The 12789-nt window shown below is 45.9% G+C and overlaps 1 protein-coding gene across 2 annotated transcripts in view; it reads right to left on the minus strand.

The window, feature by feature from the left end:
* The window catches only part of Rpn2 (ribophorin II), a 47448-nt gene that overhangs the window by 31345 nt on the left and 3314 nt on the right, over positions 1–12789 (minus strand). For both annotated transcript variants that reach the window (XM_021156958.3, XM_021156957.3), the window contains exons 2-5: positions 11286–11479; positions 5008–5103; positions 3954–4129; positions 330–405 (exon numbers count right to left, since the gene is read on the minus strand). In XM_021156958.3, coding sequence (XP_021012617.1) covers positions 330–405; positions 3954–4129; positions 5008–5103; positions 11286–11479 — 542 coding nt within the window. The remainder of the gene's footprint in view (positions 1–329; positions 406–3953; positions 4130–5007; positions 5104–11285; positions 11480–12789) is intronic.

Genomic DNA, 12789 nt, shown 5'->3' on the forward strand with positions numbered 1-12789 from the left:
CTAGTGGCTCTTTTAACCTTGCAGGTTCTCACAACCAGCAAACAGGGAAACCGAGGCTCAGAGCATCAAATACCTTACCTCCAATTACAAAGCAGTAACTGGCAGAGAAAAGCATTTGAGTTTTAGATTTACTGGTTCCATAACCTGTGGCCAATATTTGTCTAACAAATATTCCCTAGGATATATAGCTTAAATACAAAGAACAAAAGCATACTGGGCTCAATAGCCATGAATGTAAACGATGCACAGCTGGCTGTAAGAAACCAGTCACATCTACTTGCAAGCAAAGCCAGGAGCTCAGAGGCTCATCTGGACAAACAGATTCATACCTCAATCTCCTCTACAATGTTCCTCAGGTCAGCCTGCTGGGAGAGGTGGGACGCTGTCTGCAGAGCCTGGACCGTTCTGGAAGGTAAAGAGTAGAACACTGGGACTAAGATTTAATGCATAGGAAGGCATTCTCCTGTTTTGTAAACGAATTATGCTAGCCTGAAACTGCTTGTCAGTCGTCTGTCTATCTTATTCAAGGCTAAAGAAACACGCTTGTAAATTGTTGGGCAGACGCTGGAGCAAGTTTCCTAAGACTAAGGCACACAAGGGAGAGATCTGGTGCTTAAGTTCCCTCCTGCGCTCCCAGCATCCTGACGCAAGGGCTGCAAGTGCAGGACAGAAAGGGCACAGATTTAGTCTTTACCTAGTCTTATTTTCTTCTAACATGTATTTAGTGTTCTCTGTATGAGAATACATGTATAATACATACTTAATTCTTATGAGCAATGACTCTATACTATCTACATGTATCAGTATTTACTCAACTTTTAGAACTTCATTGTTGTATTTTCGGAGGTGGCCTCAAACTTGCTGACGATGACCTTGAATTCCTGGTCCCCCTGCCTCTACTTCCTGAGTCCTGGGATCACAGATGGACACCATTACCTGGTTTATGTAGCACTGGGAATTCAATCCAGGACCTCAAGCATGCTGTGGAAGCACTCTACCCACTGCAGTCCTCCAACAGTGTCCTATCAACCAAGCTGTGTACCGAGCTCCTTACTCTCCAAAATTCAAAAGAAACTGAATTCAGAGCTCTTACTAAAGTCATAACGTCCAGCCACCATCCCTGTTCACGGAAGAACATTTCCCTGAGTTCCAAATAGAGCAGGACTCTCCTTGGAACTAAGGAGCTTAAGCAGTTCCTCTCCATGGTGTCCACCTCAGCCATCACCCAGCAACACAATTCTACACACTTGTTTGTTCTTGATAGTCTTGTAAATGGAGTCGCATAGTAGTCATCTCGTTGGGATAGTGCTGAGCACCAGTTTCTAGCTCTGGGGCATCCCAAGCAAGCATCCTACCACTGGGACAGAGCCCCTACTATGTGACCTTTTATCTTTGGCTTTTGAGGATCATCCATACTGTAGCACATATCACTTCATTGTTATTGTAGTTTTTTGATTTCCGAGACAGGGTTTCTCTGTGTAGCCCTGGCTGTCCTGGAACTCACTCTGTAGACCAGGCTGGCCTCAAACTCAGAAATCTGCTTGTCTCTGCCTCCCAAGTTCTGGGATTAAAGGCGTGCGCCACCATTGCCTGGTTCATTCTTCGTTTTTTACTCACATATTTTTATTAAGAGGACATTCTAGGGGCTAGAGAGACGGTTCAACAGTTAAGAGCACTGACTGTTCTTCTAGAGGTTCTGAGTTCAATTCCCAGTGGCTCATAACTGTCTGTAATGGGATCTGACGCCCTCTTCTGATGTACATCAACAGTGACTGTGTACTCACACACATACAATCAAACCTAGAAGAAGAAGAAGAAGAAGAAGAAGAAGAAGAGGAAGAGGAAGAGGAGGAGGAAGAAGAGGAGGAACATTTTTTAAAAAGTATTATTCTATAAGAAAAACATTTTGTTGGGTATGTTGGTACACTAATCTTTAATCACAGCCCTCAAGAGGCAGAGGCAGGTTGATGTCTGTGAGTTCAAGGCCATCCTGGGCTATATATCGAGGTCCAGGACAGCTAGGACTATATACTGTCTCCAAAAAAAAAAGAAAAAAAAAGTTGTCCCCTGACTTCTACATGTGTGTCACAGGGCGCATTCCTCTCCCTCTCCACACACACGTACACACACACACATACACACACACCCCTAAATAACAATAACAAGAAAACATTTTAAGTTGGAATGTGGCTATACTCATGTCATTTTTTAATTAGTTATTTTTTTCTGCATGCATGTAAAATGTGGGCAGCTGAGGCCCCCTGGTGGTCAAACGGTCTGCAACTTCAGCATTGATGCCTGAGCCCATGTGTTTTTAAGTGTCAGGGAATGTAGAGCAAGAATCTGTCTTCTTGTGTTGAGAGCAAAACAATTTAGATTCCCACCATGGAAAGCTAATTCTATTAAGATGACAAGTCAGAAAACAGGAGAGTCACAATGTAAGGAGAGAAGCCCCCTGAGAGCTCAGCCGCTCCTACAGGGCCTTTTGGGTTGGTTTCTATGGTACTGGATGGTACTGGGTCTTGCAAACTAAGTGTTTTACCGTTGATCACCATTTCCAGTCCCTAATCCCAATGTTCTGAAAGGAGGAGTTGGTACCATCAACCTGTTAAATAACTATGAACAAAAGCAACTTGGGGGGGGGGAGGTTTATCTGGCTTATACTTCATCATAATTCATCATCAAAGGAGATCAGGGCAGGAACTCAAAACAGGCCAAGAACCCAAAGGAACAAAGTGAGTTCTAGGAGAGCAAGGGCTACACAGAGAAACCCTGTCTTGCAAAACCAACAGTAACAAACAAACAAACAAACAAACACACACACACACACACACACACACATGGACTGCTCCTGAGGGACAACGCCTCGATTCACCTCTGCTCTCCATATCCATGCCCTCAAAGAGCATCTGACACACACAAGCATGCGCTCTCTCACGTGGGGTAAGTCCTTTTATCACCTATGCCTTTTGATCTGACACACAAAGCATGCGCTCTTTCGTGTGGGGTAAGTCCTTTTATCACCTATGCCTTTTGCAGAGGCAGTCAGATCTGCAGAATATATTATCCCCTGAGAACCCACCATGTGCCCACAATAGATGCTGCTTCTCACAGCACCCAAGAAGCCAGTAAGAGCCTGTTCTCCACAGAACCCTAGTGCCAACACTGCAGCAAACCTGGCCTAACCTCACCACAAACTGCATGCAGCTCACAGCTCTCACTGTCCTTGCTCCAGCCTCCACTGTCTATGTGGGATGGTGGGCTTACACTGCCTCAGTCCTTGCCCTCTGCCGGAACAGCTTATAAACAGAAATGTCTATGTGAGTTCCACAAGGTCAAGGACTGGACCTTGCTGCCTTAATTCAACTGCCAGTCCCTGGGACTGTGAGGATGGCTCAGTTGGTCCGTGTCTGCCATGCAGGCGTGGGGAGTTCAGACTCCGAGCACCCATGGAAAAGATGGAGAAGGCAGTGTGTCTGTCTGTAACCCCAGCACTAGCAGGAGGACCCCTGGAGCTCATTAGTCAGCCTGGAGCTCATTAGCCAGCTTGTCTCAAAAAACAAGGTAGAATGCACATGCCTGTAATTCCAGCACTTGGGAGGCAGAGGCAGGTAGATCTCTGTGAGTTCAAGGTCAGCTGGGACTGCACAGGGAGTTCTAGGATAGCCAGGTATACATAGTGAAACCCTGCCTAAAATTAAAAAAACAAAACAAAACCCAAGGTGGAAAGTGACTGAGGAAGATACCTGCTGCTAACCTCTGGCCTCCACTTGCAAATACACCCCCAGCCCCTTGACCCCCTACCCCACAATCACAACAGTGTCTGCCACATCTAGCAGAGCACCTGGCTCACAGCAGATGTCTAGAAATGTGCACTGCAGAAATGAATAAGCATTCTCAGGTCAGTAACCAACACAAACAAACCTCAAAAAGTCTTCAAAGCGACAACTTACGCCAGCACAGTCTCTTCCTTGCCGAGGCGAGCAGTAAGGGCACCCAGGGCTTCATTGGATGCCAAGGGAAGCCCAAACCCGCTGAGTGCTGCAACTGCATGGTAGATCTGGGCAATGGGGGAGTCTTCACTCACTGCTGCCAGCAGGAGCTCTTTGGTCTCATTTGAAACAGATATCTAGGAAAGGAATGGCGGACACGGAGTTAGAAGAGGTTCCAGCAGTTTGTGAAAGGCATATCGACCGTGGTAAGAACACAGCTACCAAGGCTATGTCCACACAGCACCCAGAGTCAAGTGTTCATAACATCAACACCACCTCTGCTCTGAGTGGTTTTTTGTCAACTTGACACAAGCTATAGAGTTACCTGGGAAGACAGAACCCCAACTGAGGAAATGCCTCACTGGCCTATATCTATAGTCAAGTCCATAGACCATTTTCTTGATTACAAATTGATGTGGGAGGGCCCAGCCCTTGTGGGTGGTGCCTCCTCTGGGTCCTGGGGTATATGAGAGAGCAGGCTGAGCAAGCCATGAGGAACAAGCAGGTGAACATCTATCCTCTACTGCCTCTTCTCCAGTTCCAGCCTTGAGTTCCTGCACTGACTACTCTCGATGATGAACTGTGACGTGGAAGTGTAAGCCAAATAACCCTCCCCAGCCCCTCCCACTCCAAGGTCCTTTGGGTCATCACAGCAGCAGAGACCTCCCAAAGGATAACAACACGCTGCTTGTCCACTAAAAGTCATCTACATCGACTGAATGATTGAGAATCTGAGGTGAGGATGCACTGAATGTTTTTAAAGGTTAAAGAAGGGAAAGACAACCTCAAAGCTTTCCATAAGAGAGAGGAAAAAGTGATCTAAAAGCTATTACAGTGAACACTTAAAGGGAAATACTTTCTTATAGGACTAAAATTATGCAGATGGAATTCTATCCCACACGAACAATTTGTTATTTTTAAAAATTACATTAACAAACCTGACATTATGTCCCTTTTAAAAATGCTCTTTACTGCAAACAAACAAACAAATGGTAGTGTAGGAACCTGGGCTCACCTCACAGCCTGAGAGGACCTGGCTGGACTGGGCTGCATAGAAGAGAGAATCCACGTTGCTGGGATCAAGGTTGGACTTGATGAAGGTACACGCTTTCTAAACAAGGGAGAAATTCAAGGATGAGTGGTAACGTAATGCAGTAACTAGGAAAAGCGAAAGTGTAGGGTGCTAAATGAAACCCTAAACCTTCTAGGAGACTTAAAGTGTGGACTGTCCTAGATTTAGTTCTTTTCAATAGTTACTTTTTTAAAAAATTTATTTGTTTACTTATGTATTTATTATATGTAAGTACACTGTCGCTGTCTTCAGACACACCAGAAGAGGGCATCAGATCTCATTACGGGTGGTTGTGAGCCACCATGTGGTTGCTGGGATTTGAACTTCGGACCTTCGGAAGAGCAGTCGGGTGCTCTTACCCACTGAGCCATCTCACCAGCCCCTCAATAGTTACTTTCTATAGGGCACTATTACCCCAAACTACTGACTTCACACAAGAAACAAGGCTGAAGTGGGTAGAAACCACTTAACAAATGTCCTGCTCTGGCCACCACCTGTGCTGGGTGTCACAGTGCTCTTCCATTCGATGAGCATAAGGCTCCCCAAGCAGCATCATTATCTCCTTTAGCAGAAAAAGGAGCTGAGATAAGTGGCCCGTGGAAGATGGCAGAGTTGTGTCCCCTGATGCCAAGTTTCCCAGTGTCATGGCTCTGAAGCCATGTGAGACAAGTGACTTTAAAGGCATCTCTTCTTCCAGCACGGTGAGGCCCAAGTATCACCGTGCATCTAACCACCCAAACCAGAGCCGGGAATTGTGGCTGCCTCTTCCCGCCCCTGCAGCCACCCAGCCTGCTTCCTTTCCACTGAACCCTGGCTCATCACTGCCTAGATTAGGTCTGTGTCATCTCTCACCTCATTGTTACAGCCCTCTTTCAACTGCTTCCAGGCATGCAATCTATTCTGTACAAGGGACCCATGCTGCTTTATTATTAAAGCCCCCATGGTTCCCATCACCCCCAGAGAAGATCCAAAGTTGCCAGCGCAGCGCACAATGTCTGAGTGGCATATCAGCAGCAGGGCAGAACCTTAGTCTCCTATACTTCCCAGTTGAACAACTTTCCTGTCCTTGGATTACCCACCCCCTCTAATTTCCTTGTCTCTCCTGTCTGCCAAGTGAGGTCCTCCCTTCACCACTGTTCACATGCACCTGTCCCCTGTGGCTTTTGATGATATTCATCACACGATAAGACACAGCCCACCCTTGCCCTATGTTTCCCAAAGAACTTGCCACAGGTCATCAGTGCTGGCTGCCAGAGAACATTGTTTCCATCACAGTAAGGGAGCACAAAACAAAATCCAACCACTTCTGTTCCACTGAACTACAAGGGAGACAAGTCACACTGCTAAGCACTTTGGATCAGACAGTATAAAACAGTTGCCAGGCATGGCAGCACATACCATTAATCCCAGTATAAAACAGTTGCCAGGCATGGCAGCACACACCATTAATCCCAGTATCAGAACACAAAGACAAGCTATGTACCCGAGACCAGCTTGGTCTACAGAGTGAGTTCCAGGACAGCCAGAGCTCTGTAGAGACTCTGTCTCAAAACAAAACACAAACTCTAAAATCTCAGCTATTTAAGATTTTATGGCCAACCCAGCTAAAAGTGGGTGCTTCTGGCACTTTTGGGGTACTGCTCAGAGACAGAATGCTTGCCTAGCTTGCTCAAGTACTAGAATTTGATGCTTAAATCACAGAAAAGAAAAAGTAGGGCCCTCTGGGAAATGGACTAGGGAGCAGGAGTTGGCAAACCAGGACACTGCCTGCTGCCTTCCCCCAACAGCTAAGCTACACTATGTTGTGTCTCACTGCAAGCCTGGGTCACTCAAACCAAAACAAATCCTCTAAAAAATGTTAGGAACAAAACTTAAGATCCTCAAAACAAATGTGTTTCAACTTTAGTGCAGTCTGGAAGAACCAGAGGGGAAAGGAAAGAAATAGAATACTTCAACTGCTATAAACTGGGATCTAAAGAAGGAAACACTACATACAACCAAGACGCTAACAAGTGTTCTGCTGCCCTCTGCTGCTTTGAAAATGAAAAGACAGCACCAGGCCCCCACAGGTAAGGTACCTCTTCCCACTTCAAATGTGTCAGGGTGTTCTGAGTGCTTCTTGGGGGATTTCTAGTTTCATCCACAAACAACCCTACACACAGACACTTCTACTGTCTTACGTTCATAGAGAAGACAAGATCCAGAGAAGCAAAGCAGGGCAACCACAGTCATTCCTAAGTGGGAGAGCTCAGCTTCTGAGCCAGGCAGCCCGGCTGCACCCTCCACTAAGAGGCTGCTAAAATCATCTGCTCTGGACCTACTCTCATGTTACAGGGACAATCAATGTTCATGGTCTCAAAGTTTTTGATGCCTGACAGCACTAACAGCAGTGGGCAGGAGTAGGGAAACTTCCTAACACCTGCTCAGGACGCTCAGTGAGGGCCCCCTCTCCGGTCCAGGGCTGAGGCTTCAGCTGGCTCTTCTAGGGAATATGCAGCTCTGACTGTAGCTGCTCTCCACATTCCAGACATCTACCTTACCGAGGTAAGGAGGCTGAGAACCACTCTACACATCCGGTATCTGCACACCCCAGCTCTTTGTGTCCTTTGTTAAAACCCCAAGGACCCCAACATCCTCTTGAGCAAAGAACCCCTGTGCTTTCTTCTACCTTTCTTCTTCCAGCCTCCAACCTAACCGGGTACCATGCCCTACATGGCTCTTACCTGCCCACCTTCTCCCTCACCTCCTTCCACATCAAGTCCAGACCCTCTTGCCTTCTCTCAGACCTCACACTATGTAGGCATATCCTTTGCCACTCAGCCCCGTTTCTGTACACACTTTCTACTGCACTTTCCATTATCTCTGCTCCAGCTGCCCTAGACACCAACTCCTAGCCAACACTTCAAGTACTAGTGAGCCCACAATTTATAGAGGCTCCATTACCTCATCAATTTAATTTCTCTCTCTCAACTGATAACCCATAATGCATTCAAAAAGTTCAAGTCTTATTTTAAACACACTCATTCATCCTTGTCTTTTGACCTGTCTTCTCTCTTCCCACACAGTCCCAGCTCAATTCACACCTTCAGCCCTAATCAATGTCACCTCAAACTCACAATATCAGCAAAGGGCATCTTTAGAGGAAGGTGTGCCTCAAACCCAAATCTGACAATTCACAATCGTTTCTGTCCTTGGCAGAAACCATTCATCCATTTAGTGAGCATTCTGGTCTTACTAAAATTTGACATCAATCTAACATTCCAACTTCCTTTGCTACACTTGACAATACCAAACCTCTGTTGCTGCCACTGCTCTACTGCATGTCCCTCAAGTCGTCAACTCTCTCCTCAGAGACCTACACACACTCTGAGGAAGCAAGGCTGCATTGAAGCATTGTTATAGCACACCACAAACTGTCTAGCACATGTGCTAGACATTGTCTGAACTTGTCTGAATAAATTATGAACAGGACAAAAATATGCCTCAATATTAAGAATAACTACAGCTACCCTGTGTGTGTGTGTGTGTGTGTGTATGTGTGTCAGAGAGAGAGAGAGAGAGAGAGAGAGAGAGAGAGAGAGAGTGAGTGCTCTGTGGCAATAACTGATTTCACTTTATACTCCCAATGGATTAGTAGAGCAGGCTACTTTCCCTCCTTTCACAGTAAAGTTCAGGACTGACTGACGCCTGTGATCTTACTTTCAGGCTAAAATAATTCACTTTAAGGAGTCACAGACCATGAGGAAAAGTCTGCTTCCTTAATATAGTGACACACAAGAAGAAAGCACTGGGCAGAAACAAGGGATGACTGACTATAAAGGGGAAATCTGAATAAGCTGAATCCTAGTCTGCAGGGATTAGCAAATGTTTCCTATAAAGGGCCAATTGGTATTTCAGGACTTGGAGCTAGAGAGTCTAGAAGCTACTCAGTGTACTGTTAAGTGCAGAAGCAGAAGTAGATATGTATACAAATGGGTGTAGTTGTATTTCAATAAATCCTCATTTACAAAAACAAGCTTCGACACAGATGTGACCATTGAAACCAGTTTGTCACCGCTCTACATTCAGATCCACTAGCAGACATTTGCAATTAACCTCATCTAGGTCTTGTTTCCTCCTCTGTTATAAGGAAATGTTTCTAACAATACAGACACATGAAGATAACTCAAAAGAACACGCCCATACAAAGCTCTCAACAAATAATACTGATTACTGATTCCAGTCCAGGATACAGTATATTAAGCCAATAAGAACCGTGTGGTTTTCCCCTCTCTTTCCTTCCCTCTCTCTATTCACTCTCCTCTTTCTCTCTACCTCTCTACCCCCGCCTCCCTCCCTCCCTTCCCCCCTCTCTCCCTCCCTCCCTCCCTCTTCTCCCCCCAGCCCCCCAGGCATTGTCATGAATTGAAAGATGCTGGCTGGGATTCCCAGTTCTGGCCATGATAGAATTAACTTTACCCCTTGCATTAGTAACTGCAAAACTAAGCAAAATTGAGACACTAGATAATCGAGAGTACCCACTGTGATACCCACCATCCCACTTTGACACAGGGCTTCTTCACATAGCCCCTGCTGGCCTGGAACTCACTGTGTAGGCCAGGCTGGCCTTAACTCAAGAGATCTTCCCATCCCTGCTTCCCAAGTGCTGGGATTACAGAGGTACACCACCTCACCCAACCACACTATGTATGGCTCTTGAGCAAGAAGAAAGTACAATAAATGATGGGCATTTTCGTAGAAACACAGTGTAATAAAGATCTGTTATCTGTGATGCAGAGAATATCTCAAAGCACACTCTGTCAAACCAAGGATGCAGACCATGACGAGCAGCAGGGATGAAGATCAGTGAGACACTCGGACAGCAAAGGCTCCTGCTGCAAAGCCTGGCGACCTTTGTCACAGACAACCTGCAGGAGTTGGCTTCCTTCCTCCACCATGGGAGTCCTGGGCACTGAACACACTAAGGCCATCAGATTTGGCAGCAGGTACCTTAATTCATTAAGTCATTTTGCCACACAAATGGGTGTCTTTTAAATCTTAATTTATAGTAACTTATCATAGAAATCTAAGTAATCATAGAAAACTAGCCAGGCATGGTGGTGCATGCCTTTAATCCCAGCACTCAGGAGGCAGAGGCAGGCGGATCTCTGAGTTCAAGGCCAGCCTGGTTTACAAAGTGAGTTCCAGGACAGCTAGGGCTATACAGAGAAACCTGTCTCGAAAAACAAACAAACAAAAAACCAAAAATAAAATAAAAATAAAAAAAATAGAAAACTAAGAAATGGGCTGGAGAGATGGCTCAGCAGTTAAGAGCACTCTTTTAGAAGACCTAAGTTCAATTCCCAGCAACCACATGGTGGCTCACAACCATCTGTAATGGGATCTGATACCCTCTTCCGGCTTGTAGGTACATCCAGATAGAGCACATACATAAAATAAATAAATATTAGGAAAAAAAAAAAAGGGAAAAAATATCTTTAAAAAAAAGGAAAGAAAAAGAAGACTAAGAAATACTCAGGAACAATGTTTTAGCCTAACTGTCCATGATTCTGTGATGAATACACAAACCCTTAGCTGTTCCTAAGCCCAGAAAACATTTCAACTGCAATGAATTCTGTTTACTAAAAGCAAAATATGTCCAAATTGCCCATTAACACCATTACTGTTGCTGATTAATGCGTGTGAGCCCTCCACCTTGAGCTCCCTATAGGTGGTTAGCCATGCACCTAGCACTTTTCTAGCACATGTTGTAGAGCTGGGGAGATGGCTCAGTGGTTAAGATGGCTGCTCTTGCAGAGAGCCAGGGTTCAGTTCCAAGGCCCCAAACAGCCTCACAATCATCTGTAACTTGTTTCAGGAGATCTGTTGCCCTCTCCTGGGCTCTTGGGCACAAAGCACACGTGGTACACATACATGCAGGCAAAATACTCTTACACGTAAAATAAATAAATCTGAAATCATTTAGAAGTACGCAAACCAAATCCATGTTGCACTGTGCAGTTTCACTGAGTTTTGGAAGTTTCTAAAGGCTCTTGCTGGCTCTCCTCTCCCCAAGAAACACCCGCATGCCCCTATATCCATCAAACTGACAGAAATATGTTACATTAGCCCAGCTGCCTTGACACCAGCAAGAGTTTGCTTTAAAGTGTTCAAGCCTAACACAGCCCGGAGACTGTGGGTCTCCTGAAACACTGAACAGGGGAAAGGCGCTTTACTCTCACCTTGACATCTGGCACCTGTACCCCAAGGCTGCTGAGTCCCACGATGGAGTAGAAGGCAGACTCCAAATCTGTGAAGGGGCGGTCCAGTGAGGCCTTCAGCCTTTCCACATCCTGTTTGGTGAGGTAGTGGGTGGGGGTCAGAGCCTGGATGCTGGCAGTGATTGTCAGGGCCAACAGGAAGACAGCGCTGGAACCTGAGGGAAACAAGTATTAAGTACACACCATACCACTCCTAGTCACAATCCCAACAATGACATCTCAGGGTTTGGAGCCCAACCATGTGGGGAAGGGTGGAGAACACAGGCTTAGCCTCTAGAGGGGAGAGATAACCCCCCACCTTCAGCCACCAGGACAGTCTTTCATGCAAGCCCCAGGAATCTGAAGAGCAAGACCACACCATTCCCATTCTAAACTCCCCAGGACAGAACGAACCCTAAATCCTCATTTTGTCTCCTCAGCCTCACGCCTTCTTCTCCCACCCCAACACTGACACTTTCCCCCATTCCAACTCCGCATCACCTATCCTTTCAGGTTTCAGCCTAAGCGGCTTTAAGAAGCTTTTCCAGGGGGCGCTGAAGGAATGGCTCAGAGGAGAAGAGCACTTACTGCTCTTCCAGAGGACTGGAGTTCAGTTCCCAGCACCGACAAGGTGGCTCACAACTAGCTGGGACTCCAAATCTAAGTGATCTGATGCCCTCCTCTATCCTCCAAGGGCATTAGGCGCACACGCGGTACACCTTCACTCACATTAAAGTAGAAATGAATTTTAAAAAAAAGTTTCCCCTGAATTCGATGAGTGTACAATGAAGAACCTAGCCTCTGTGCTACACAGGAACCACAGCCAAGTTGTTCGGTTACTGTCCCAGCTTCCTCAGGCACAAAGCAGATGACAACAGTGCCATCCCTGGGCCTGTTATAAGTTAGGGTAGAGATTTTAGACTAATGACCAGGACATACCAAGCTCTATATGAAGTCTCAGCTGGTGCTTCAATTACTGTGGGCGACACTGTAGCCACTCAGCACACTCTATGCTGAACCTAATGGCACCTTCCACAACTAAGAGTGTGAGGGCTGATTTCTCTGCTAAACTATCAGCTCCTGGAGGCTGAAGACTGCTTCTCATGATAATCTCAGTATTTCCAAGTCCTACAGACTGCCAGGCACCCGGTATGCCGTGAATAAATACTTTACAACTAAATGGATGGAAAAACCAGTCCTGTCTGTGATGCCCTAGGGGACAGGAAGAAGTTGTAGGAATGGCACCTGTCTGTCTTCCGTTAAAAATAAAAGAGGGTATTTCTGAATAGGCTGTGTCGTGAAAGTGAATCATCTGTCACCCAAGTTAAAAGCATTAAAAAGCAATTATAAGGTTGACCAATGGTCCTAAATCCTTTGCCTAAGCCAGTATGTGCAGAGGTGGTAGCTCAGTGTAGAATTCGTTCCCTGGGTTTGGTGCACAGTACCTCTAAGCTCCTAAGCCTAAACTGAAAAAGCAAAGAGCTCT

The sequence above is a fragment of the Mus caroli genome, unplaced genomic scaffold (genome assembly GCF_978045245.1).
Source record: "Mus caroli unplaced genomic scaffold, Mus_caroli_1 scaffold_2, whole genome shotgun sequence".
Taxonomy (NCBI): domain Eukaryota; kingdom Metazoa; phylum Chordata; class Mammalia; order Rodentia; family Muridae; genus Mus; species Mus caroli.